The 27,328-nt window shown below is 41.7% G+C and overlaps 1 protein-coding gene across 1 annotated transcript in view; it reads left to right on the top strand.

The window, feature by feature from the left end:
• Positions 1 to 26,718, top strand: part of LOC121581314 (regulator of G-protein signaling protein-like) — a 36,841-nt gene extending 10,123 nt beyond the window's left edge. The window contains exons 10-20 of the mRNA XM_041896846.2: positions 1,038 to 1,155; positions 1,647 to 1,731; positions 1,896 to 2,025; positions 4,681 to 4,837; positions 4,998 to 5,136; positions 5,432 to 5,556; positions 5,716 to 5,852; positions 6,037 to 6,108; positions 6,729 to 6,804; positions 6,929 to 6,985; positions 23,915 to 26,718. Of these exons, the coding sequence (XP_041752780.2) occupies positions 1,038 to 1,155; positions 1,647 to 1,731; positions 1,896 to 2,025; positions 4,681 to 4,837; positions 4,998 to 5,136; positions 5,432 to 5,556; positions 5,716 to 5,852; positions 6,037 to 6,108; positions 6,729 to 6,804; positions 6,929 to 6,985; positions 23,915 to 23,975 (1,157 nt within the window). The 3' untranslated portion in view covers positions 23,976 to 26,718. The remainder of the gene's footprint in view (positions 1 to 1,037; positions 1,156 to 1,646; positions 1,732 to 1,895; positions 2,026 to 4,680; positions 4,838 to 4,997; positions 5,137 to 5,431; positions 5,557 to 5,715; positions 5,853 to 6,036; positions 6,109 to 6,728; positions 6,805 to 6,928; positions 6,986 to 23,914) is intronic.
• The last annotated feature ends 610 nt before the right edge of the window (positions 26,719 to 27,328 follow it).

Genomic DNA, 27,328 nt, shown 5'->3' with positions numbered 1-27,328 from the left:
CCAAATCCCTGCCGGCCATTCCCTCCCCTACCCTGGACCAATTGTGCACCGCCCCATGGGTCTCCCGGTCGCGGCCGGCTATGACAGAGTCTGGATTCGAACCAGGATCTCTAGTGGCACAGCTAGCACTGCGATGCAGTGCCTTAGACCACTGCGCCACTACTTTCTTCACTGCCTCTGGTCACCTCAACCTGCCTCTCTCGCACTGGACACTTCCGATCTTCAGCAACATGGGCACCCCTACAGTTGGCACACACAACTTTGTCCACCAAAACTACACAATCCTCTGTCCCATGCCCTCCTGCACACTTCCCACATCTTGGAATCTCCCTCCTACACACTGCTGCTACATGACCATAAACGTGGCACCTGAAACACCACAGTGTGTTCGGCACAAAAGCTCTAACAGGATAAATGATATATCCTAACATGACTTTGTCGGGTAGAAACTCTGATTCAAAACTCAAAAGGACAGACTTTGTTCCACCCCAAAGTGCAGCACGTCATGAGCGAGACTCAGAAATCAAGAGTCGCTTTGAATGGCACTCACCTGGCTCAATCAATGAGAGAGGATCAGAAATGGACTAGATGGCGGTGTATACACTGTTGGATTACTTCATGGAGCAAAAATGTATTTAATTTAATAACGGAGCATTTTCAAAATTCAATCCTTCACCCTGCAACTAGCCATGGGAGTTTAAAAGACCAGGGGACTTCTACGTTGAGAATTAAGAAAGTAGGCCCTATCGCCTATATATCAAAAATAAATAGCAGCCTGTTATTAACTGCTATCACAGCTAATGAAGAAAGCCTTTTTATCCGATCAGCTGCCTGCCTACGTTCCCCTTGAGACCCAGTCCCAAGGTCCACCAGAGGGCGCTATTATTCCTGCCGTTGTTTGACCTCTAATAGCACCCTCTGGTGGCCATTGGGGCTGCTTGAGACCGTAAATCACGTTTGCCTTTCCACACACTGAACCCAGCATATTATTAACAAACATAATTGAAGTCCCCCTGTCTGTCTGTCTGTCATTGTAGAGGATTATCTTCAGTGCAGTGCCAACCTCATCTCTCAGATCCCCAAGATGAGACATGTTTCTCCCGACATACTTTTTGCAGCTCAGGATCTGGTTATCAAATCTCTGGAGGCAACCTGGTACTGAACCTTGATAAGTGATTCCAACTTATTTTTGTTATTACAGCAGTTTATTATATTATGAGTTAATTTAAAATACCTCTTCTTATTAATGCTGCTCACCACATGTTTATCTGGGAATTTTTGCTATCTTTAGACACTATCTGCAGTATGCAGGACATCTGCCTTTTAAAGTGTGTAGTTGGATCATAACATGTCTATAAAACATGCACATTTTCCAACAGATGTTTTACTGCATGGCTTCAAAGCATTAAGGTTTCATGGATACAGATATTATTTTGTGGGACAAAATGTTTGTGTCCTCTTTTGTACAAAGTAAAAATGTTGTATAATTTATTATGTATGGTGCAGCATGGTAGCCAAACAGTAGGATGTTCTATACAACAATGTTTTTCTAACAAGACAATTATGGATGAATCTAAAAAGTATGGCTAAAGAATATGAATAAAAAACATTGATTTGTATTTATTGTGGACCTTATTCTTCTGCAGGTTCAAAAAGTATCAAGAGACCTTTCCTCCTTGTACCAATGTTATTGACACCAGCAAAAGAACCGTCATCCTCACAAACAAACTGGTGAGTTGTCACCACTTTACTATGAACCTGTGTCGGCTGAGACTTATGTTCAAACTTAGAATCTACTACTGCTCTCAATTCCTAATGTGGCACATATCGTCTATATTTCTTTAAAGTTAACTATTCTTTTATCACAAAATTCGTTCCTCTTTTTCTTCTTATAGAAACATGTGTGGAGCGTCTTCTCCAGGTTAATCAAAAGCATCTGTAAATTCCGTAATGCCATGAAGGACATTCTGACCAGAAGCAAGTTTGAGGCCTACCTCAGACACAACTGGCATGACTTCTCTCTAAGTAAGTTCCTCTGTTTAGCTTTTCCATTCCAGTATTTTACTTGTGATGTAGCTGATGTTATTAGGGATAGAGTTAGGGTTAGGCTGTGGGTTTCTTTCAACAGCATTTTATCCTCCGTCGCCCATATAGTAACATGGTGATGGTGTTCTGACACTCGAACGACAAGGAGGGACTTGGTCTCTCTCCCTCCTAACAGTGGCTCATGGTGGATACGCTAGTGCATCAGTGGCCATGCACAAACTCTACGCATTTCCACCTGTAGGGCTTGTCGTTGGTTCTTGTTCCTGATGGCCCAAGAAGCCATGGTTCTCGGATATAATTTGCTTGTTGGGCGGAGATTAGTGGCCACCCACACTGCGCGCTTATCGTCTCGGGCACATTGGGGGTTTGGTTGGTCTCAGAGCATTTAGTATTATTCTATACGTAAATCCGAGACACTCAATTTAGTATGATATGTTACGTTTTGTATGGTATGTATTAATTGGTGGATGTCCATCACACAATTCGTCTTATATGTTACGAATTTGCAAAACGTATGATATGATACGAATTATATCTAGGTGGCTAACGTTAGCTAGGCTAGGAGTTAGGGTTATGGGTTAGGGTTAAGGTTAAGGGTTAAGGTTAGGATTATGGTTAGGGTTAGGGAAGGGTTAGCTAAAATGGTTAAGGATAAGGGAAGGGGAAGGTTTAGCTAACATGCTAAGTAGTTGCAAAGAAGCTAAAAAGTAGTAAGTCGTTGAAAAGTTGCTAATTCGCGTTATACGCTCACCCATCTACCCCGACCAACCACACTCTTTTCGTTTTGGCCTTAAGTAATTATCTGTCTTATGTAACCATACCAAACATAACATATACTAAATGAAGTGTCTCGGATTTAGGTACAGACTAATACAAAATGCTCTGAGACCAGGTTTGGAGAGTTGGCACCTGCAGCCAAGAGTTGGAATCTAGGGGCCTGGATGGCTGGAGCTTTACCTCCAAATCTGATGGCTGGAGCTTTACCTCCAAATGTATTGCTATTATTCAGCATGAGGCATCCTCCACAGAAGGATTGTGTCTATTTAAATGGTGTGCGTTTGAACTCTGTTCTATTGTGGGCCTTTTTTGATCAGGGTCGTTCAATCTCCACTTTAAAAGTGTAGATGCTTCCCTGCTCCTGGTTTTAGCTTCGGCTAATTGCATTGGGTTTTCCCACGCATGATCCGTGACGCTTTCCGTACTCAGTTTACCCCTGGCAAGTCCAGGTGATGGTGCATCCTAACGCAGCCTATGTGCCCAGTCACAAGTTCTACAGGTCTTAAGCCTTCTAGCTATCCCCTTTAGCTTTTCCCTTTTCCCTAACGTATTTTGCCCGCCACCCCATTTTTATATAAAAAGTTATTTGCGACCCCACCATGTAAAAAAAGGTGATGTGATCAATGGCCAATGTTTACATTTTTAATTGGGGCTATGACAGTCTCTTACAGATCAGCCTGAGTTCTTTTGTAGGAAGAAACAGAAAACTCTCTGTTTATTACAACCGCATCTACTAATGTAAACCCGGTTCTATGAACCAAGCGCAATTATTGTAATTTTATTTCAGAGCTCTTGCTCTACTACCATTTTCAAATCAGGTGACCCAACATGGGTTCCTGATCCCTAGTTTGGGAAACGCTGTGCTAGTGCAGTGGCGTCATTGCCCATAGGGGGCACAGGGGCACGTGCCCCCTCAGATTTGTCCTGTTAATTTGTATTTATTTATTTCCGTAATGCTACTAGCCACAATTTTATGAAGTTGGCTTTAGCTAGCCCAGATACAGTAGGTTCACAATCTCCCAACCTCATAACTAGCTACCAAGAAGACATTTCAGGCTATCAATCAAGTTAGAGTAGCTAGCTTGTCGAACTATCTTAGCTGGCATGCCTGCTGGCAAGGTTGGTAGACTTTAGAAAAGCAAGCAATAACTAAATGGACTGAATAAGACTCGCATTCCTTTCAATCATTTACCCAGATTTTAGCAGAGATGCAGAGAAGCATATTTCGTTTCTTTAAAAAAAAGAACCACCAGTCAGGAGGATACAGACAGCTCAAGAGGTATGCTTAGATATGCAGAAAAATATACATATTTTTTACATAGAATTAAGCATAATGATTATGTCTCTAGATTGTAGGAAAAAGCTGTTTTGGGTGTTTGAAAAATGCAAAATCCTCCAATTTACTAGTCCCCCTCTGGACCACCCACCAGCCATCCTGACGTATTTTGTGCCCCCTCAGATTTTTGGGCTGCCTGGCGCCACAGCGCTAGTGAGACCAGCTTTCTTTTCTGTCCAGTCCGCGGGAAAGCTTTTTAAGCAACGTCTCTCCCACAGGATTATGGAGGCTATCTCCCTGGCATATAGCAGCAAGAAGCAGGTGTTATCTAGTGGTATGCGGTGTAGTGGGCGTCATTTAAGGGAATTGACTGTTAGTGATATCTGTGTGGAGGTGAGCTGGACATTACCCAGGTTTTATAGCTTGGATGCCACTATTCACTCTGCAGTTCACAGTTAGCTCTCAAGAACCCAAGTGGGGTATACCCAGTTTACAGCTGTCCCCCCTTGGCTTCTCAGCTGATGGTACTGGTTCCTTCAGGGAACAGTAGTTATATTAATTCATAACTTTACGTTTCTCAGGGTACATACCATCAATGGGGAGCCGGCAAATTGAATCTGTTGACCTGTGCTCGGAGGACGTAGACTCGTCCAACTTGAAGAGGCGAGTCATCAACCGCAAACTGATAACAGTGGAGTTCCTTGTCAACGATCTGTCGTTCTACCTGGAGACAGAGAGGTGATTTTTGATTAATCTATTATAATGTCCTAAACTGAATATTGAGAGCATTTGTGATTTAGTTCCTGGATGGGGTGTATTTCAGATTTGCCTACCAACCTGAAATGCATCATTAACTGACAAAGGAACTATATTTGTGTCTACTGTGGTGCTGTGTTAGTTTCAGGAACATGGCAGACTCGGACACTATGATGGCGTCAGCGGGCATGTATGGGGAGAATGACAATGCCCTGCTCCACCAGAAAGCAGAGATGATCATCAAGCTCTTTCTCAAGTCAGAGATCTCTCCCAAACTCAGGGTATGGTTTCTAACTAACTCATCCACTGACTGTATCTCACCCCCTAGCCCCTCTGACCTCCCACAGGAACAGTCTTAACATATTAGAGCTGAGTGATAACATTTGTGAGATATTTAGCTTGCGCTTTACATTACAATTCAAGGAGGCTGATATTAGATTCAAAACTAATGAGAACACAGACTCCAGTTGGATATTTTTATAATTCCATCATTTTAAATACTTTATCTATGTAATCTATCTCATGATTCTGATCTACCGGTATCTGATAGTGTGTCCTCATTGTCTCCTTTTACAGGTTAACATAGCAGAGAGTGCCAGGGATTCCATCCAGCAGGCCTTTGCCATGGGCAAGGTAGACCGAGGGCTCTTCCATGAAGCCATCATGGCTATCTTCCCTAACCTCATCTTCTGCTGGAAAAAGTGAGTGCGTGGGCAACACCTCATCCCAAGTGTGCCCAGCACCTTCTAAAACTCTCCCAACCTTTTGCCCACAGGACTGATAAATTATGACTAAGGCCAAAAGTCTTTCCTTATCATGTGATCTTGTACTATCCGATGATGACTATGCTTGCCATGCAGGTTCTGTAGCCAAAAGGTGAAAAAAGGTATAGTTGGAGATTATTCTAAGAAAGAAGACTCCACAGATCTTCATGACTACCTCCATCCCTTAAACTCTGACTTGTACCGGAAGGTACAAACTACCATGTCCATGACGGGTGAGTCCTGAGGGATGTTATTTCAACACAGTTCTTCATATAAAATGATGACCCCTTATAGAGCTAGGCTTATGTAAAGCAGTGGAAAGTATGCAGTGGAAAGTATGCAGTGGTGTGTGGGGTTTTGAGTGGTACAATCTGTTTTTCAAAGTTCAATGAGATGTTCCTCTATCTCTGTCCACAGACGATTGCGCCACCCTAAGGTTTACTGTTCAGGATGGTCTCAATCTGGTCCTCCCTCAAACCAGACTAGAATGTAAGAAACTTCCCTTAAAAAAATCTAGCCCATAATTGTGCAATACTGAGGGTTATTTATTGCATTGTGAGATGAACACATCGTGCAGTGTCATCAGGGGCGGCTCTAGCCTTTTGAGGGCCCTGCAATTCTGCTCATTTTGCCATGGGGCAGAGATACATTTTTGCCATGTTCATTATATCTGAGTGAGAGTCACTAACAAAATCATTGGGGGCCCCCTGGAGGTCAGGGCCCCTGGGCACGTGCCCTGTGTTCCCTGTCGGTATTCGGCCATGGTTACTACAATTTTAGATAACTGGCTAGACTAACTTACCAATCTAAAAATTGTTAGCTGACATGGCTAATTGAGTGACTGTCAGTGACTGACAAAACAAAAGAAAAACTGCTCATGCACAACCAAATTTCGAACTTGCACCTTGTATATTCTACTATTCTAACTCTCAACAGTAAGTTGAGACCCCAACTGAATTCCAAAAAACTGAGTGTCTTTTAAATGTATTTATAAATGTTTTGGGTTGGGGGCCCCCTAGCGGCCAGGGGCCCTAAGCAACCGCTTATGCCTGGAGCCGGCCTTGAGTGTCATAGAGTACACTGACCTGTCTGGGATGTTTATTTTGCAGTGTGTGCCAGTGTTCTCAGCCCTGCCAAGAGCCCCATGGGTAGACGGAGATCTGTCTCTACGCCTGCCTCCTCTGAGTAAGTTCTAAGTTCCCAACCAACTGCCATGAGGTAGCGGTGACCCATGCTGTTTACAGTTCAGTAGTCTCTCTGGGTTTTTATTGTCTGCAGTACTTACCTGTACTGTAATCATTTCTCTTAGATTTCCACAACTGGAGGTGTCCAACCAACGCAGAAAATCTATTGGTCCCATTCTCAGGTAAGCCTATTAATGCACCTCATAGAGCTTATTGGTACACATATATTACAGTATTGAAAGAACAGTTAGTAATGGGAGAAATCCATTTTGTTTTATGTTGTTGTAGTCCTCAAACGTCTCTGCCTCATTCTGACCTTACCCACTCATCCTCGGGATCCTTGCTCTCAAAAATCAAGGAGGACTAGTCTATCTTTTGATAATACAAATAAAAACTATATATTTTCTATATTAAAGTTACGTCAAGTTTATTTCCTTTAAATAGATAGTAAGGATGTCCGTAAGCACAAACAGCCACAGTAGAGATGTGAATGGGGAAAGCCTTTTTAAACATGTCTGATCATTCACCAGAAGGGGGAACCACTGACCAATACAGAACACTGCTATCAGATCTATTATGGCGATGACATAGATTTTTTGCCATATAGAGTTTTAGCATGTTATGAAAAAGTAGCAAAATTGTTTTGGTAGTAATGCCTCCCATTCCATTAGTAAGAAAATATATCAACTTTAGTCAAACGTTTATGGCAGACTGTGTGTTGAAGTGTCTCATCCAGGACAATAATCGCCCTACGGAGTTAAGTCCTCTTTGTCCCAGGAGGGCCAGAGGTTTGTCTGAGGCTAAGATCAGTAGGGACAAAGCATTAAGAGAGGTTCACTTTCCATGCCGCTTTCATCCATGACACTCACCCTTCCCTTCCCCCAACCTCCCCAACTACACAGACAATATTCTCTCCTTCCTCTCAAAACACCCCTCCCCTCTCTTCTATCAACTCTCCATCCCCCTCTCTCTACCTCTACCACCTCAACCCCCGTTGTCCCGTGTCTCTCATATATCATTGTCTGGCGGTCCTCAGGACCTGTGTAAACCCAGGATAAGAGTCCACCTTAAAAATGTACAAGGCTTACAATGTGCCTGTCTCTTAGCTTTAAATGTCCCATGCATTATATCACTATGCCAATGACCCAAAGTCTTCCCCTGTGACTCGTCACCACTGGAGTTGTAAAGCTAAAGCTAAAGGGGTCTTTTGGGATGCTGCTTCCCTAAACACTTTATTTGGATCATCAATAACCAAAGACTACATACATTAATTAATAAGGCATCATTAAATACTGTAAATTGTGCTTAATTCAATACTTAGTCCCGTGACTCAGATCACAAAGTAGAAGATTTTCAGCATAACATTTGTTTTATATTGTAGAACATACTCTGAATTGAGTTTAAGATGTGAGTTTTGAATGAAGACACTGAAATTGATTTCCCATGATGCCTTGCCCTCCTCTTCTATGCCAATAATGGAGCCGCTGACGGAGAAAGACACTCACTGCTATTGGCATCATGGGTTTTATTTAATCCAGCTTGGCTCTTCTTTGGGATAATAACTTTTTTGCTTCATTCCGGGCATTGCCTGTCAGCTTGACATAGCAATATCTCCCAACTGCACTGTTTCATAGTCGGTTTCATTTATTTCAAAACACCATTTCACACCCTGCTGGCTTTCGCTAGGTATTATACAGCATTTGGGGAGAGGGCTGTAGATTGAATCGTGACAGAGACAATGTCTTTTCCTGTAAAAAAAATAAGTGAATATTGTAAATGGCAGACTATATCAAATGTTTTTTTCTCCCTGTCATTTTTTGGGTGTTTACTGTTCTAGCCTCTTATATCCATGCTGGCTGTCAAAACTTGATAAAATATTGCTTGTTCAAAAGGCATTGCCCCTCATTTTGCTGCCATTATTGTTGGATTTTAGCATACACTGTACATTTTGGTGATGCATTTCCAAAGTAGTAGAAACCAATAAACATAATGTTTGTTTTTGAATCTCAAGCTTGTGATTTTTTATTTATTAATTTTTTACCACTGAAGCTAAAATCAGAAGGGCTGATGTGACGTTTGTCCATTGGATTACTTGTTGTTATTTATAATACAGAAATACACAGTTAACTAGAGATTTATTTTATTAAGATTTTAAATTTAGCTTTTTAATCCTTTCCAGTGTGTCCATTTCCCCTTTGTGTTGTCCTTCAATAAAACCCAGCCACTGGCGAAAGTCAAATGATATGCTAACATATTCTACATCTTCCAGTGCGTTAGTGAATAATGAGACTATTGTCCCCTAAGCATTACTGTGATTAGGGAGTTTTGGAGAGGGACTGCTAGAGTTTTGGTGTTGCTTTGGCAAGGGGCACAGCTGTTGTCCTCTTGGGCACACAAAAATAACATGATTGAAGAGCTGACATACTGTAATAAAAGTTATATATTCCTTCTCAACTGAAGGTTTTGGAAATATATTATTGGGAGTGTTTGTGCTGTTTTCACAAAGCACATCACCAAACCAAACCTCTTACAACCACGCCAACCCTGAAATAAATATTATCCACCAAAAGCTTTGGCCCTAGTTCCAACATTAATAACTTCCCCATCTTAGCACAGGTATCGACTGTAGCATAATGGAACTACTGCCTTAGCTCGGTTGCATTGAACAATTGCCAGGCAAACCCATTCTGACAACAGACAGGTATAGGTTTTAGTGTCTGTGAAATATTGATTTATACTTAATATCTTGCCAGTTTATGTTCTGATCATTTCCTGGCACTACCTTCCAGCTCCTTCAGGGGCCCCCTTATGGAGCGAGCTGCCCAGGGCCGGGTGTGCCAGGCCAGCCGGTGGTCCTGCCTGTGGCTGGGTGGGTCTGCTGGGTCTGGTTCAGTCCCTCCTGCTGCTGCTGCTGACATATCTGCTGTGTTTATTAAGAGGATGACAAGTCTATCAGGCCCCATAAGCAGGCCCTTATGCGCAGGAGTTCCTTTGTTACTTTGCGGGGAGGGTGTCATCAATCTTGCTGCCAACGCTACTCTCCTGAGCTGTTGATAGCAAACCAAGATTCCCTGCCTTTCTGCCTGGCTTCTCCCGCCTTTCCTTTCCTCGCCTCACAGGCTGGAGTCAGGCGTAGAGAGCAGGATCAGAGAGATAGGAACGTCTTTCCTGGCTTTGAGAGCGCCTCAATCTGATTGGGGGGAGCGACGGAGCTCCATCCACTGCAGGTGGATAGGCTAGGTCTAGGAGTATAGGAAATTGTAATGAAAAGAGGTTGACAGGTGGTGCTTTGGTTTGAAAAAGAGGGACAGCCAGAGCTGTGACTGAATACATACATCTCTCTCTGTGTGTTTCACACACACGCACATGCACACATACACACATACACGTACATATCCACACACAGACCCATGCAAATACAAATTTCCAGGCGATGGGACACAAATGTGTTGTGTACCGTGTATGCTTCACAATACTTTTTTAAAATCCTGTATTCCAGTATTTAAATTTGGTCTTAATATGGAATGACATCTTGTCATCCCACACCCATCATGTAGCTAGTGAATCCTCAATTCCCCCTAACATTGCCACATGGAGTTGCTGTAGATTTATGTACTGTAACGGTAGTGTCTCCCGTCCTCTACTGGACTCCCTGTACTGAGCCTTAGACTCACTGTGTGTAACAGAGATGGACTATGATTTATGGACTCCCTACTCCAGGATTGGCTGAGGTCACTGACTCCATAAATGTGTTTGATGAGTCTGTTATTTTAATCTTTCTTTAGTGAGGGAATGTTGGGCCACTGCCCAATCAATACTCAGGGCTATAGTACTGCCAAGATCTCTTCTGATTACTTTTCATTGTTAAATATTTAAAAGTTAGGCTGAAATGTTAAGGAGAGATGCGAGAGAGTAGAGGAGGAGAAAGAGAAGGTTAAGCTGAAATTGTGGCTGTCTCTTTCTTGTTCCAAAACTTTTCACAGAATGTTGATGGTAATAACCATACAAATAGATTATATTTCTATTGTGATAACCATGTATCTCTATGGTGATAAGCCAAACAATAGTGTTCAGAGAATCATTGATTAGCTATGCAATGGAGGAGAGGGAACAGCCCATAGAAATAGAAAAACTATTCTATAGAATTACTATTCTATTTCTACTGAACAGCCTCGCAGACTAGATTTCCATTTTATTCTCAAATCAAGGCCAAGCTGTTTCATTCGTCAGTCAACAATAGGCAATAACAGGGGAGGTGTGGGGCAGTGCTGCCTTTGTGTGCAAACTGTGCATACAACGCCAAGAATATCAAGTCAATCTCTCACATGAACATTGGTAATTTGTTTGCTAACGGTTTCCCAGACACTGCATAATTGGCTAGGAGATATTGTTAGTTCAGGTGTTCCACGTAATTGAATTTTGTAATGACAATCCAGTGAATAAAATGGCTAAAGGATTATTGAAAGGAAGAATCGTGTATCTGAGGTTTCTTAGAAAGGGACCGATCAAACCTCTGTAGATTGGTGGATTCATTTCTATTTTCTATCAATGTGTAATTTAGATGCAATTATAGTCGCCTAATTGTCTGGCTAATGTATTTTACATAATCATGTGTAATATAATTGTTTTTTTCAAATGTCCATAGTGGAATTGGTCTACTTCTGTGAGTCCACTTTAATTGATGGTAGTTCATATTCCCCATGGGTTTTCCTTTTGATTATCACCGTCCTTAGTTGATGTTAGAGGAGCATAATATACTTAAAAAAATATTAATTGCTTGTCATATTTCAAATGTTAGAGGTGGTTTTCAATTGTAATTTTGTCCCTGTGCAAATGATTTCGTTTGATAGAATTGTCAGGGTTATACAACTGGCATTGTACTTCAAAGAATACAGATTTGTACCCTATTTCATTTTCAAATGAACTGTTGATTACCTAGGTTTATTGTTCATTTCCACAACTACTAATATGTGTTCCATATGTGTTCATGTTTGTGTGTGAGAGAGCGTATTTCTGTGACTGTGTATGTCCCTCTTCATGTGCACATGTGTAAATAATAAGTGTACTGCATCCAGCTGGACAGAAGTGTTGACAGAGCCAGATGATATATCTGATAGTAGTCGGGGGGAAAATCCTTGACTGAGTTTGATTCAGCTGCCTAGTGCTGACCTGCTGCCTCGGCTCAATCAGTCACCTTGTCCTCCCTTTGACTTTTCACCCCCTGATCCTTCTCTCCAGCCCCAGAGGACCAAGGGAAAACAACCAGAAAGCCTATCAACATCTCGAGCCTCCTCCTAATTCCCTTCCAACTATTAAAACGCTTTAGTCACTTCCAAACTCCCCGTCTCCTCTCTGCTAGGAATTAAATTGTATATGGAGACGATTTGATATCTCAAGGCCCTAGGTCAGTGAACAATCGATGGGGGGACAAAAAAACACCACATGCTGTGAGGTAATGATTTATATACTTTCTTTATGCTGGAGTTAGGACCTCCTATGCATCATGTCTTCGGAATCTGTGCTTTATAATTTTATGATTGTGTATTTGCCTACAGCTGAACTCTTTGGGATAAGCCCTATATGTTCTTCTGGACATTTATTAGATAGTGTGAGTAGTGCCTAACAACAATCAAAGACAGAGATGTTCCAATGACGTGACAGAGAGGCAGAGTTCTATTTGCCATAACTGACATCTTCATCCTATCACTTTCCTTGTTTCTGCACCTTTGTGAATGCTGACATCTGTGGTGTTTCCATGTGGATACGCTGCAGTGGACTGGGAATTCGCAGCATTCAGACAAGGCCACAGCAGCTTGGGCAGGTGGAGAGGAGTGCTGTGCAGGCAGGAGGGAGGGAGGGAGGGAGGGAGGGAGGGAGGGAGGGAGGGAGGGAGAGAGAGAGAGAGAGAGAGAGAGAGAGAGAGAGAGAGAGAGAGAGAGAGAATTAATACCTCCTTTGTGTTTTGGGTATCTCATCATGAATAAATAGTGAAAAAGAGACAGCTAGTGAATAAAATAACAACAAGAATCAAAACCGTAAAGGAATTTATAGCAAGCAGAACTGGCTGCTGGAAAGACTATTTTAGCACTACAGTATACCCACTGAATAACAAAAACACAAATAGGAAAGTTGGAGAGAAAAATCAATAAATAGGCCATGCAGCTATCAACCCATCAAACACGTACCCTCGATAAATTCCAAAGTATTTCTGCTCTCTCAGCTAGCTTACTCAATTGAATTAATTCCCCACAGTTTCGATTACATTTGAATATGATTTATACCAGCAAGTATAAAAACAAACAGGTGAAAAAACAGCCCAGATCAATTGTAATTCCAAATCAAGTCTTACTATTTTGTGATTGGCATTGCAAAAAAATGCACTACATACAGTGTTCTATCCTAGTATTAAGATAATTAGATAATTTATGAAATGTGATATTCTGAACCACTGTAACTCTCTGCTTAATTAGGCCATGTGACACCCCATATTAATTTAATAGGATCCTGACATTGATATAACACTCAGTGTCATGTACAATGAATTATGTTATGCTTTGCTCTCATCTGATACACAATGTACTGTATGAGCCTTATCTGTATGCTAGTTTTGATCAGTGCACATTGCATGCTTCTTTTCCTTGTCCTCAAAGGGTCATATCCCCGGCTTTGTTGGACATTTTATAGTAGAGAAGAACTTGAGGTCCTAGTACATCCGTAGCCTATCAGTTCAGAGCGTGTTAGCTTTCTCTGGGGGGGAGAAACAGCTGGTTCAAGACTACGACACCAGAGATTCTCCTTCCTCACGTCACACATCCATATGGATCAGTATCTAATTATCAACGTCCCCGCTTGCTATTTCTGCTCTAATTAGACAGTTAGACAAATGTGACATAGATACATTTGTAGATAGACTATAATTATCTTGGACTTTTACGATTTGCAAGATGTGAACTTCACATAATGGTTTTGGTCTAACCTCTAGGTCACTGCTGACTCAAATACATCAACTAGATATTTTAAAGGCCAGGTGCAGTCAAAAATGTGATTTTCCTGTTTTTTATATATACTTTTTTTTTTTTAGTTGTGAAAATTATGATAATGCCCTTTTAGTTTAAGAGCTGTTTGAAAAGAATGCCTGACATTTCAGCCTGTTTTGGTGGAATGGAGTTTTGGCCTGGCTGGTGACATCATCAGGAAGTAAATTGGTTAATTAACCAATAAGAAAGAGAGTTCCAAACTTCTCTGCCAATAACAGCTAATTTTCAGTTTTCCCCTCCCCACTCAGACCACTCCCAGACAGTCTTTGATAATCAACTATTTTTGTTTATTTTTGACCATTTTAATTGAAAACAATAACACTAAAGGTACTATATGCTACCAAGAAATGATTTGATATTGAGATAAAAACATCTGCATTGGATCTTTAAAGATGTTTCATTTCTTCACTATATGAGATAAGAACCTGGTATGCATTACTCCGTCTTTATCCAGCATGTGTTGTATTGTAAGGAATGGTACTGTAAATACTCAGTTGAGACATCAATTCAGTCAGTGATATGCCTAGAATTACATATAGAACAATAAACAGCAATTTATAGGATCTATGTTGTGCTATGCCAAACAATTAGGCAATAGCGCAGAACTTCTTAAAGGGTTCTTTAGTGCAGGTTTGTAAATCAAACACATCAGTATCAAGCATCAAATGGCCTTTTTGTGTATTTCATCTCAACATCCTAAATTATGATATGGTTATCTTGTTGGTAATTGAAGGACAGTAGTTGTGTCCTTGAGGTAATAACTTTTGGTGGAATTTGCTCCCTACGAATTTCAATGTCTTCAGTTATTTTCTGTCATCACTTGTATAGACAGAGTATGTTTGTATTGGGCTCAGAGGGTAAACTCAGGCTAGTTTACAGAGCCTGTTGTGTTGCCAGCCACCCACAGTTTCTGACCCTCTCCTCTTTTGTCCTTACTGGCGCTATGCTCTGTTTTTCTCCATCTCCAAGGCAACCATCAGTGCATGCCATTGTGTTGGTGTTAGTTTGTCCACTGCTAAGGTGTTGCCTTCGTGTTTGATCACCCCCAGCGCAGCTTTGTCTCTGAGGCCCCATCTTAGCCTCTACAGCCTTTTAATGACACTGTTTGCCATTAACTCATAGGGCTCTGGTTAAAAGTAAGGCACTATATTGGGAATAGGGTGGGGGAATATCAGGGTCGGGTCAGATGGGGAGATAGCAGTGCCTGCCATTCTATTTATATTGAAGTTGCCTGTCTGCTTTGTGACTCTGTTTGATGTGTTCCTGTCTGTGGAACAGCCAATGGGGAACATTTTGGAGACGTATGGTCCAACAGAAGCCACAGCAACACAAAAGCTTTGGGAACCTCTGCATCTGCATTGCCCATTTCCCAGTCTGCCAGCATGCCATACAGTACGTTCTGTGCCCAAGCTAAATTACTGCCCTCCCAACCTTTACCCACGTATCAAAGGGTCCTTTCACTCAGCAGGCAGCGGGCACACTGACATTTGCCTAGTGCTGAATAGAAAGGATTTTGAATACTTTTTTGGAAGTGATTACACTGTGTGACAACAGTGTGAAAACAAACACTATATATATACAAAAGTATGTGGACACCCCTTCAAATTGGTGGATTTGGCTATTTCAGTCACACCCTTTGCTGACAGGTGTATAAATATCGAGCACACAGCCATGCAATCTCCATAGACATTGGCAGTAGAATGGCCTTAATGAAGAGCTCAGTGACTTTCAACGTCATAGGATGCCACCTTTCCAAGTCAGTTCGTCAAATTTCTGCCCTGCTAGAGCTGCCCCGGACAACTGTTGTAAGTGCTCAGCAGATGTCACAAAGTGCTATACAGAAACCCAGCCTAAAACCCCAAACAGCAAGCAATGCAGATGTAGAAGCACAGTGGCTAGGAAAAACTCCCTAGAAAGGCAGAAATCTAGGAAGAAACCTAGAGAGGAACCAGGCTCTGAGGGGTGGCCAGTCCCCTTCTGGCTGTGCCCGATGGAGATTATAACAGTAAAGGGCCATTAAGGCCAGATATTTCTCCAAGATGTTTGAACGTTCATAGATGACTAGCAGGGTCAAATAATAATCACAGTGGTTGTAGAGGTTGAAACAGGCCAGTACATCAGGAGTAAATGTCACTTGGCTTTTCATAGCCGGGCATTTAGAGGTTGAAATAGCAGGTGCGGTAGAGAGAGAGAGTTGAAAACAGCAGGTCTGGGACAAGGTAGCACGTCCGGTGAACAGGTCAGGGTTTCATAGCCGCAGGCAGAAGAGTGGAAACTGGAGCAGCAGCACGACCAGGTGGACTGGGGACAGCAAGGAGTCATCAGGCCAGGTAGTCCTGAGGCATGGTCCTAGGGCTCAGGTCCTCCGGGATGGGAGGGAGAGAGAGAGAGAATTAGAGGTAGCATACTTAAATTCACACAGGACACCAAATAAGACAGGAGAATAACACCAGATATAACAGACTGACCCTAGCCCCCCGGCACATAGACTATTGCAGCATAGATACTGGAGGCTGAGACAGTGTGCCAACTGTAAAGTTTGGTGGACTAGGAATAATGGTCTGGGGCTGTTTTTCATGGTTCGGGCTAGGTCCCTTAGTTCCATTGAAGGGAAATCTTAACGCTACAGCATACAATGACATTATAGATTATTCTGTGCTTCCATCTTTGTGACAACAGTTTGGGTAAGGCCCTTTCCTCTTTCAGCATGACAATGCCCCCGTGCACAAAGCAAGGTCTATATAGAAATGGTTTGTCGAGATCGGTGTGGAAGAACTTGACTGGCCTGCACAGAGCCCTGACCTCAACCCCATCGAACACCTTTGGGATGAATTGGAACGCCGACTGCGAGCCAGGCCTAATTGCCCAACATCAGTGCCCAACCTCACTAATGCTCTTGTGGCTGAATGGAAGCAAGTCTCCGCAGCAATGTTCCAACATCTAGTGGAAAGCCTTCCCAGGAGAGTGGAAGCTGTTATAGCAGCAAAGGGGGGACCAACTCCATATTAATGCCCATGATTTTGGAATGAGATGTTCGACGAGCATGTGTCCACATACTTTTTGTCAAGTAGTGTGGGTAGCTATTAGCTACGTTACACATGGAGTATTGGCTTATGGAGGGCTCTTGAAAATCTGTACAACTGAATTAAGTTATTCATTGAATAAAAAGAAAGCCTTTATAAATAAGTATGTCATACTATCAGGTTATTTGTGACACTTTCCTTCAAATGACAACAAAATGTCAACATTTTAATTAAGCAATTTACTTCCCATAAAAAATAGCTTATTTAAAAAAAAATCTGTGCCAGTGGTAAACACTATAGGCCTATATTCATGAATGTAGATAAATGTAATTGTAATGCTTTAAGATTATTTTCAAGTGATTAATTGACAGAGGCAGAGCAAAGTATTCCTGTCATGTAGCTCTACACGTTTTCCATCAGAAATAATGGAGAATGCTTCTCCTCCATTATATGCTTTTACCATTTTCCTGCAATGAAATGCGAATCTAATTCTTGCCGAGAAAAGCCATGTATTGTAGTTTAGGGAGACGATGGTGCGTGGATTTAACAATCAATAATACTGAAAGCCCTTTAAAATGGCAAGAAATAATATCTGAGGCTAATGTGCCACAAATTCTCATCTAAGACCCGGTGTTCTAACCTCCTTAGTGCAGCCCCTTGAGGAAATGGGAGATATGATTAGGAATTCGTTAGCAGGCTTCTATTTTTATGCTGATGACACACTTTCTCCTCCCGGGCTCCTGATGTTGCTGGCTCTTGACTTTCTCACTGTCTTTCTAAAACTAAATCAGCTCTTTACCACAATGTTGAAACGTGACATGAAGTTCACTGACTCAAAGTACCCAAAGGTGCAGAGTGATACCAGTAGAACTGAGAGAAGGGGGGAAGGAGGAGAAGGAAAGAATACACTTTCATCTGGTCTGGTCACACATGTTGACTTCATTCATGAACTTGAATTGTTTTAATAAGAAACAGCTACAAAAGCACATACAGATAGAATTTAGATTTTACTCTTTATAGTCATGTGTGTGGCTTGATTAGCCCTATTGATCAAAGGACACAATGGATACACAAAACCAAAACACAGAGCAGAAGCGAAGCCACGGCTACCCAATCAGGCTGGTTTAAAATATATAAACAATATAAATAAATGAAAGAAATGATTTGTTGTGAAATGTTGAAAATGAAATAGGAAGGTCCTGGGATCTAATTGGTTATATCTCAATCATATGGCAAATCACAAGCATATAGCCTACAGTCGGGAAGTTCGCAATTTGGGCTGCGCGCGCGGCAAATATGAAATAGCTGATTGTGGAGTTGCGGCTGTCAATGAGAATCAAATAGCCGTAGACCTATTGCAAAATTTCACAAAAGTCACATATATTCCGAATTATCCTTTCAAATTATTTAAGCGTGAAGTGTAGTGTAGTTGATTTTTTTTTGTAGGCTACACCAGGACTAGTCTCTTGGCACTATCGGAGAGCGTTGGCCATATCCCCCGTCTTTATTATTGGGTGAGTCGGTGCCATTGGAAAGTTTAGGACAATAATTTCCTCCTCCAGTCAAGATGGACGTCATATTGTACAATGCGTCTCCCCTTTTCGCAGGCCCAGATTAGATGGTTACATTCAAGACGAGGTCGCTTTTATTGATCTCTCTTTGTCAGTGTCAGCTGAGTACCCTAAACCTACCCTGTCATTTTTGTAGTAGCCTATTAATGATTCTGAGAATGTCTTCAAACATGTAAAGTGTTGTAGAAATGTGTTTATAAAAGGCACATTCTTTCCCGGATCCTCCTAAAAGAACAAAATTCTAGATGGGGCTGAGCTAGTTCCCCAAACATTAACCTCACACGCCACCTATGAAGTGGTGAATTTCATTATGTTTGTTTACTGTCGGACTCGGACAGTCGGCCTGTTTTGTCAGCGGTGTTGTTGTAAGCGGTTGTAACTTGTGTAGTTGCGCTGCCTATTTAGCACTAGGCCTAATAACGGGTTTGTTTTCCAAGGGGAATTTGTGGTGTTTCTTGGTCACATTTATCATGTGTTATGTGTTACATGATGCAATGTGATTGAACACATTTTCACTTAAATATGTTGGGGTATTTCTGCTGTATTTCTGCTGGAAAATGTTGGCCCAGTCACTTTTATTCAGGTCCAGTCACATGGCAATATCTGCCTACACCACTGACACAGAGCTAAACTGTTTTGTTGATATTGAGCCTGTTAGTAATGTGTGTAAGTCCCATCATTGTTTGGAGCATATTACAGTGTATCTGTCCACAGCCCCTCCTCCCCTGGCTCTGTCTTCTCCTCTGTGGTTCAGGTATTGTGTCCTGGCCAGGCAGGCAAACATACACTTTTCACACTATCATGCCAACCTGAACTGTACTGTGCTGGCTTGATTATTTTCCTTTCACAGCACAGTTCCATTCCAGCACAGTTCCAGAAACTATGGTGGATGCGTAACCAGGCCGACACAATACAGTTCCACTCTGCTTGGTTTGGCTGAGTAGTGTGAAAAAGGTAACAGGTTTGCCTTGCAGCCTATAGGCCCTGGGTGCTGAGGGAACAGACAAATAGTTGCTAGCCGGCCGCAGCATTTGTTTCCCATTGAAAAGGATTACAGATCCTGACGGCCATGATTAATCACCCAGCGGCAGACATCTGAATACGGTCCGGGAAAGGTTCAACTTTTTAATTCATCCCACACACAATCTATTCAAACCAGCTGTTGGCGGCTCTCCTCTCTCCCTCTCCTAATTTACCTCTCTCTTTTCTTCTCAGTGACCACCACCTTCCACCATCTTTCTCTCCTCATCCATGCCTCACATAATTATCTGGGGAAGACTTCTTGTTGCAATTGTGCTGGTTTTGGACATCATTTGGGGCTCTTTTTTTGTTCAAGATGGGTTTCTTTCTTCCTTTGTGAGAATAGATAATTGCATTTTTTGTTGAGGCGTTTTGGGATCACTGTTCTGTCAGCAATGAATGACCTTTATGGAGCTCTGTGCATCATATTGTTTTTGTGTGTGTGTGTGTGTGTGTGTGTGTGTGTGTGTGTGTGTGTGTGTGTGTGTGTGCACAATCCTACCTAGGAAAATACAGTCCTCCTCAGTACCAGGTGTGGAGACATTAAAGTCAAATAACCTTTGAAAAACCAATTTTCTTTTGAAACAATTATTCATATTTAGGGGTCATTACCCTGTAGGTACCTATTATGTTAGAAGCAGAGGTGCCACCATACTTATAACCAGCAGCCATATGATCAGGGGAGTCATATTAAGAGTCAGCAGGTTATATGGTACAGCCTGAAATCCCAGGAGCCAAATGAACAGGGACAGCTACGCTGCTTAATGCAACGTAGCCTAGCAACAGATACCGTGATGGCTGTTAGAAACATACTCTCATATTTATGTTTACATGAGAGAATGATTTGTCTGTCAGGCTGATGGTTCCTAATGTTCTTCTCCCAGGAGCATTCTCTCTGCAGCGAACGCTGGCTGACACTCACCCTTAAGGACAGCCTGTCCCTTCCTCCCTTCCCAAAAGTCATGAATAGTTAATGTTTTAATACTGCAAGTATTCAAATAATGGAAATGGCATTTGATGTGGAGCAGGGTGGCTTGAAACTCACTGAAAACAAGTGCATTGAAAATGTATTATATGTGAAACAGTAAGAAATTGAGAACTTACTGTGTCAAGAGAAGGCTTGCTGACTGGATCAATAAGTAAGCACTATAAATATAACATGTAGGTGCAAGGAGAGAAGGTAGTTTTACAAAGAGCCCTATTCTTTATACCTGGGAAGAGGTTTTATGGCACAGCAACAGTGCATTTTACAGCATCCACTGAATTTGGTGTCATCATGTCATGCCCATATTGGCATTATATTACCGTCTTAACACAAGCCTTGAACTATCACTAGTTTATTAATATAGTTTTTTTCTGGTCCGGTCATGTGCTCAGGAAAAACTCCTGGTCCTATACTGTATCTATAACATCTTGTCTATAGGCTTAAACGTGTCCAGAAAACTGACCCATACAGTAGCCTATATGTACTGTATATGACTTAACTGATCTCCTCCCTCTCTTTACTGTATGCAGAGGTCCTCTAGGGACACACAAAGCCTACATCAACTCAATTAACTGGGCACAGCCTGAGTATTACCATCATAGATTAGATTTCACTGTGCGTTGTTTACCGGAGAAGAGTGGCCTCAGAATAATATCTTTACAATTTGTGTTAGAGAAAAATGATGATGTTATCATAGTGCAGAACAATAAAGATATACCTACTCCTTTTTAAATGTTGTATTATTATGTTATTTTATTTATTCTTTGTCTGTACAAGTTTGCTCAGTCTGTTTATTGAAATATATTGTTTTTCTATATGTGAAGTATGCCTGTCAGATTTCTGAAAATGCCACAAAAAAAAAAGAGTTGCTCCTGCGTCTGGCTAAGTGATAATGATGATATAATATAATATAATATAATAATGTCTGAGGTCAACCTTTTGTTGTAGTAGAGTTTATACCTACGTTCCTCTACTGTACACCGGGGAAAGTTGTGATCTTGTCTCCCTGGTAACATTAGCGCTGTTGAACTGGTGGAAACCAGATAATAAATAATAAAAAACTGTGGACATGAGAGACTAATAAAACATATGTACAGTGAGGGAAAAAAGTATCTGATCCCCTGCTGATTTTGTAAGTTTGCCCACTGACAAAGACATGATCAATCTATAATTTTAATGGTAGGTTTATTTGAACAGTGAGAGACAGAATAACAACAACAAAAATCCAGAAAAACTTATGTCAAAAATGTTATAAATTGATTTACATTTTAATGAGGGAAATAAGTATTTGACCCCTCTGTAAAACATGACTTAGTACTTGGTGGCAAAACCCTTGTTGGCAATCACAGAGGTCAGACGTTTCTTGTAGTTGGCCACCAGGTTTGCACACATCTCAGGAGGGATTTTGTCCCACTCCTCTTTGCAGATCTTCTCCAAGTCATTAAGGTTTTGAGGCTGACGTTTGGCAACTCGAACCTTCAGCTCCCTCCACAGATTTTCTATGGGATTAAGGTCTGGAGACTGACTAGGCCACTCTTGAGCCACTCCTTTGTTACCTTAGCCGTGTGTTTTGGGACATTGTCATGCTGGAATACCCATCCACAACCCATTTTCAATGCCCTGGCTGAGTGAAGGAGGTTCTCACCCAAGATTTGACGGTACATGGCCCCGTCCATCGTCCCTTTGATGCGGTGAAGTTGTCCTGTCCCCTTAGCAGAAAAACACCCCCAAAGCATGTTTCCACCTCCATGTTTGACGGTGGGGATGGTGTTCTTGGGGTCATAGGCAGCATTCCTCCTCCTCCAAACACAGCGAGTTGAGTTGATGCCAAAGAGCTCGATTTTGCTCATCTGACCACAACACTTTCACCCAGTTCTCCTCTGAATCATTCAGATGTTCATTGGCAAACTTCAGACGGGCCTGTATATGTGCTTTCTTGAGCAGGGGGACCTTGCGGGCGCTGCAGGATTTCAGTCCTTCACGGCATAGTATGTTACCAATTGTTTTCTTGGTGACTATGGTCCCAGCTGCCTTGAGATCATTGACAAGATCCTCCCGTGTAGTTCTGGGCTGATTCCTCACCGTTCCCATGATCATTGCAACTCCACGAGGTGAGATCTTGCATGGAGCCCCAGGCCGAGGGAGATTGACAGTTCTTTTGTTTCTTCCATTTGCGAATAATCACACCAACTGTTGTCACCTTCTCACCAAGCTGCTTGGCGATGGTCTTGTAGCCCATTCCAGCCTTGTGTAGGTCTACAATCTTGTCCCTGACATCCTTGGAGAGCTCTTTGGTCTTGGCCATGGTGGAGAGTTTGGAATCGGATTGATTGCTTCTGTGGACAGGTGTCTTTTATACAGGTAACAAACTGAGATTAGGAGCACTCCCTTTAAGAGTGTGCTCCTAATCTCAGCTCGTTACCTGTATAAAAGACACCGTGGAGCCAGAAATCTTTCTGATTGAGAGGGGGTCAAATACTTATTTCCCTCATTAAAATGCAAATCAATTTATAACATTTTTGACATGCGTTTTTCTGGATTTTGTTGTTGTTATTCTGTCTCTCACTGTTCAAATAAACCTACCATTAAAATTATAGACTGATCATTTCTTTGTCAGTGGGCAAACGTACAAAAGCAGGGGATCAAATACTTTTTTCCCTCACTGTATATATAGAATGGAATAAAATAAATCAAACAGATAGTATGACTAAAATCACCTTAAGTAGTGGTCCTCTGTAGCTCAGCTGGTAGAGCACGGCGCTTGTAACGCCAAGGTAGTGGGTTCGATCCCCGGGACCACCCATACACAAAAATGTATGCATGCATGACTGTAAGTCGCTTTGGATAAAAGCATCAGCTAAATGGCATATTATTATTATAAGTAAAAGCATGGCTAAAAAGGTGTGTCATAAGATTTTTCTTTAAAATGTCTACAGTTTCTGAGGCCCTCAGATCCTCCTGCAGGCTGTTCGAAAGGCCAGTACCATAGTGGCTGAAGGTAGCCTCACCAAATGTTTCGGTTCTGACCTTTGGAACAACTAAAAGACCAGTGCCAGAGCATCTGAGGGACAACCGAGGGCACATATCTTCAAAGCATATCAGACATGTATTTGGCTGCAAGGCCACGTAGTGCTTTAAAGATCAATAAAGCAATTTTAAAATAAATTCTAAATCTAACACGCAACCAACCTAACAGGACTTTAAAATAGGTGTTATGTGAGAGTTACATGAACTCATACATGTCACTTCCTCTTTTGATTTTCAATCAGCATACAGTAAGACAAAACTAACCATCACAAATACTTTTAGGTATTTTGCTAAGATTGAAAGGATTAAAAGTAAGTCAAAGTGCCATGAGGTCGCCTAGGAAGAGAGCTCCTGAACATTTTGTAAAAATTTGTAAAAATGTTTTTTTGTAATATTTAAATAATGCAGAAGCAGCTCTGGCTTTTTTGTTTCACCTCCCTGTTGGCAGGTGGAACCTGCAGTGTCTGAGATGTCAGAGAGGCAGAGGGACTGTTCCTGACCACTGCTGATGTGTGGATGATTTTCTGGTGCTTTACTGCAGCCGAAGCATCACCCAGGTGGGTGCTACACTGTCGGTAATGGAGGATCAGCTACCTACGTAGGAGCGGCTACTATGGAGGATCTGGGAATGTCGGACAAAGCGATGGGCCCTGATGAAGAGCTCCTGGCTTGTGTGACAGACTGACTTTCTCCCTGGCTTTACTGTATCATCGATGCGCCCTCCGCTCAAGCCATGCTGACTTTTCCAAACTGACTCAACTCCATTCGTTTTCCATTTTAAATGTCTTGTTCACTGAATAATTATATATTTTGTTAACAAGAGGATCAACATTTAAATACGTTTCTAAACTTTTTTAAAAAATGCATTGTATCCACGTGTTGTTGTATTGTGTTTTTTAAAAATTACAAATATATCATAAAAAGTGTAGTGCACTTGACTTGTTGTTGATTTAGGATTGGCAGAATGACAAGGTGTCATCTCATCCAATGAAAGTCATATAAAACTGTCAATCTGTCATTACGAAACAACAGAGTGCATGAACGCAGCTTTGACTACATGCTAATGGCTTCCCCTAACGGTCGATCATTGCTCTGTTGTTAGCCACATGCTAATGTCTTTATATTATGTGAGAGCTCCTCAATGGCATGCTGTTAGCTTTATACTAATGAACTTAAAAAAGAGTTAATCACTGTTGCACTGTTTGCCACATGCTCGTCTATTGCTACATCATCATGGTGATGTGTTCCAGGGGTTAGCAAAACACTGGCGTAACACATGATCGCTCTTTATGACTCTGGTGCCAGGAAGAGAGAGGGCCCACAGACGACGCTAAAAAGACTCTAATGACAAGCCATTCAGTGCAATCCAATTATGCAAAAGGGAGTCTAAACAATTCCATCATCCCCTAAATTAGATTGTCCTAACGAGATGAAGGCACCAATTAATCCTGAATTAATTTCTACAGCTCATTTTCCACCAGAAAATACTATAATATGCAAATACCAACCAGCGCAGAGACAGACAAGTGCCCTTCTGCAGGGGTTTTGGAGCAGTTTAGGATAATTTGTTGTGTTTTGGGTTTAATTGAGATTAGCACAGAGGTGCATCAAAAAGGAAGAAAGATAACATAGGGAAGGGGTGTTGGGAAAAGGAAGAATCACTAGCACATTTAAATTGATTGCAGTGGGTTCCGTTTGAGGAAAGGGTCATAGGTGTCTGGGAAAAGATCCTCAACTTACTAACTGATTCTGACATAAGAGCATCAGACTAAGAGCATCAGAAGAGTCAACAAGGGTACATCTGGCCGTGCCCTAGTCAGAATTTTTCTGCTTACTTTAAAAACAAAACAATTAAGAATTTAGTTCATTATCATCCTCACATTCCTAATTGTTTGCCTGCCAGCTGTCTAGAGTTGTGATAATTGAGTGATCTGACACATTTTTAAAACAGCTTTCCCGAAACAAACTCCCCATCAGCACTTGTTCACAGAAAGGCACAATTTAGTAAGCTTTGATACACATAGTTGGTTTTTTAAGACATTTACTCAAATCTGCCATTCACTGATACTGTTATCATTTCAGTTTGAGGCTAGATGGTGGAGGGAGAGAAACAGCCATGTGTGCTGCATGGTATCACTGAAGGTTAAACTTTCAATCCTAGGTTCTTTGACTATGAAGCTAAAAATATCATATTGATTTTGCACTTTCATGAATTGTAACATTACTTTTTTAATTGCCTACTGTTTTAATCTTTCTTTTTCATTTAACAGTCTAACAGTGATGTCAGAAATAGAAGGACTCTCCATAACTAGGCCCTGCTCACAATAGAACCGCTGGTGCACATAAGCTAATTATACAAGAAATCAAGTATTGAAAGGTGACTGCACGCATATTGATTGCAAAGCCAAGCACTGCCAGGTTCTAAATCATCAAACACTAATGAATAATTTCCCTGTTGGGAGAATTACATTTTATTTTATTTCGTTTGACACCATACCTGGCAGTACATACACTGATGACGTTTCATAAAGTGACAACTAAGCATCTAAACACAGCTGAACTTAGCCCTGCAGTTCCTGTTTGTGTTTGTTTTGACTTATCTTGGAATCCAGAACCAAATCTTGTGCCAGACTAGTTTTGACGTACCTTATGTATATATTGTGACAATGTAATTTTCATTACATGTATGGTTTGTATAATGGTTGCTTACGGTAGTATTCTCTCCTCAGGTTTTTTTGTCTATGATGCCTTCTTGTTCACTTTCAGCCTCTGAAAATGAGAGAAAATACTAAACCAATGGACTGTGACACAGAGAAAAGATACCCGAGATAAGAGCCCTCTTTCTTCTCCCCCTCTCTCTCCCTCCCTCCCGGTCTTCTACTCTCTCTCTGTGTGTTATTTTTCGTCTCGGAGAGGCTGGGCAGTAAATACCATGCTCCTCAGACCACAGACCCAATGTGACCCTGCAACCTCCGTGTCTCCAACGCCTCTCCCAAGGTTCCTGGTTCCAAGGCCTTCCTGATGCACCGATGCTATGGCTGCAGTGCGGCCCAGGCCTGTAATTCACCCTGCTGCTAAATCGCCTGCCAGCAGCTATTGATTTTTGTTTCCCCAACCTCCAGGAGAGAGAGAAAGAAAAGATTAAAAACACTTTGTCAGTTTGGTGGGGAATAAGAATTCTGCGCAAAGGGATACCTAGGAGGCCAAGAGGTCAGGGCTGAGGCACTGTATGTCTTTATGTCTTTAACCGTTTCCCCGCCAAATACATCTCAAAAACATCTCTCTCTCTCTCTCTCTCTCTCTCTCTCTCTCTCTCTCTCTCTCTCTCTCTCTCTCTCTCTCTCTCTCTCCCTCTCTCTCTCTCTCTCTCTCTATTCTGTCTATATTCTGTCTCTGTGATTCCCTGCTTAGAGGAGAGAAAATACTGCAGAGCTGGAGAAGGGATGAAGGTAGGGGGCTTGTTACCCCTGTTCTTGGTAGCCTAGCTTCTGCTTTATGAGTGTGCCTTATGGTTATGAGTCAGCAGCACCCAACACTTCTGTCTTATCCCTGCCAGTTAGGAAGGACTAGTTACTAACTTCTAGCTGCCAAAGCTAGGTTATTTATAATCCAATCTGATTACATAGTGCCTTGACTGCATTCAATTGAGAAGAAAAGCTAGTCTGGGTAGGCGAATTGAGGCTATATAAGCTGCGCTTTCCCCCGTCCTACACAATTACAACAAAAACTATATTCAGAGTAGCAGCCTACCTGTTGGCTCTTGGTCCGTCATTTTAATTCCATCCTCCATTGATCTCCTAACTTGCTTGCCACGGCACACACAGAGCCACTTTGATGATTGGCCGACAACATCAACAAGCTA

Source organism: Coregonus clupeaformis, chromosome 14, assembly GCF_020615455.1.
Source record: "Coregonus clupeaformis isolate EN_2021a chromosome 14, ASM2061545v1, whole genome shotgun sequence".
Classification (NCBI taxonomy): domain Eukaryota; kingdom Metazoa; phylum Chordata; class Actinopteri; order Salmoniformes; family Salmonidae; genus Coregonus; species Coregonus clupeaformis.
The sequence above is the reverse complement of the archived record's forward strand: the minus strand, read 5'-3'. Positions and strand labels throughout refer to the sequence as shown.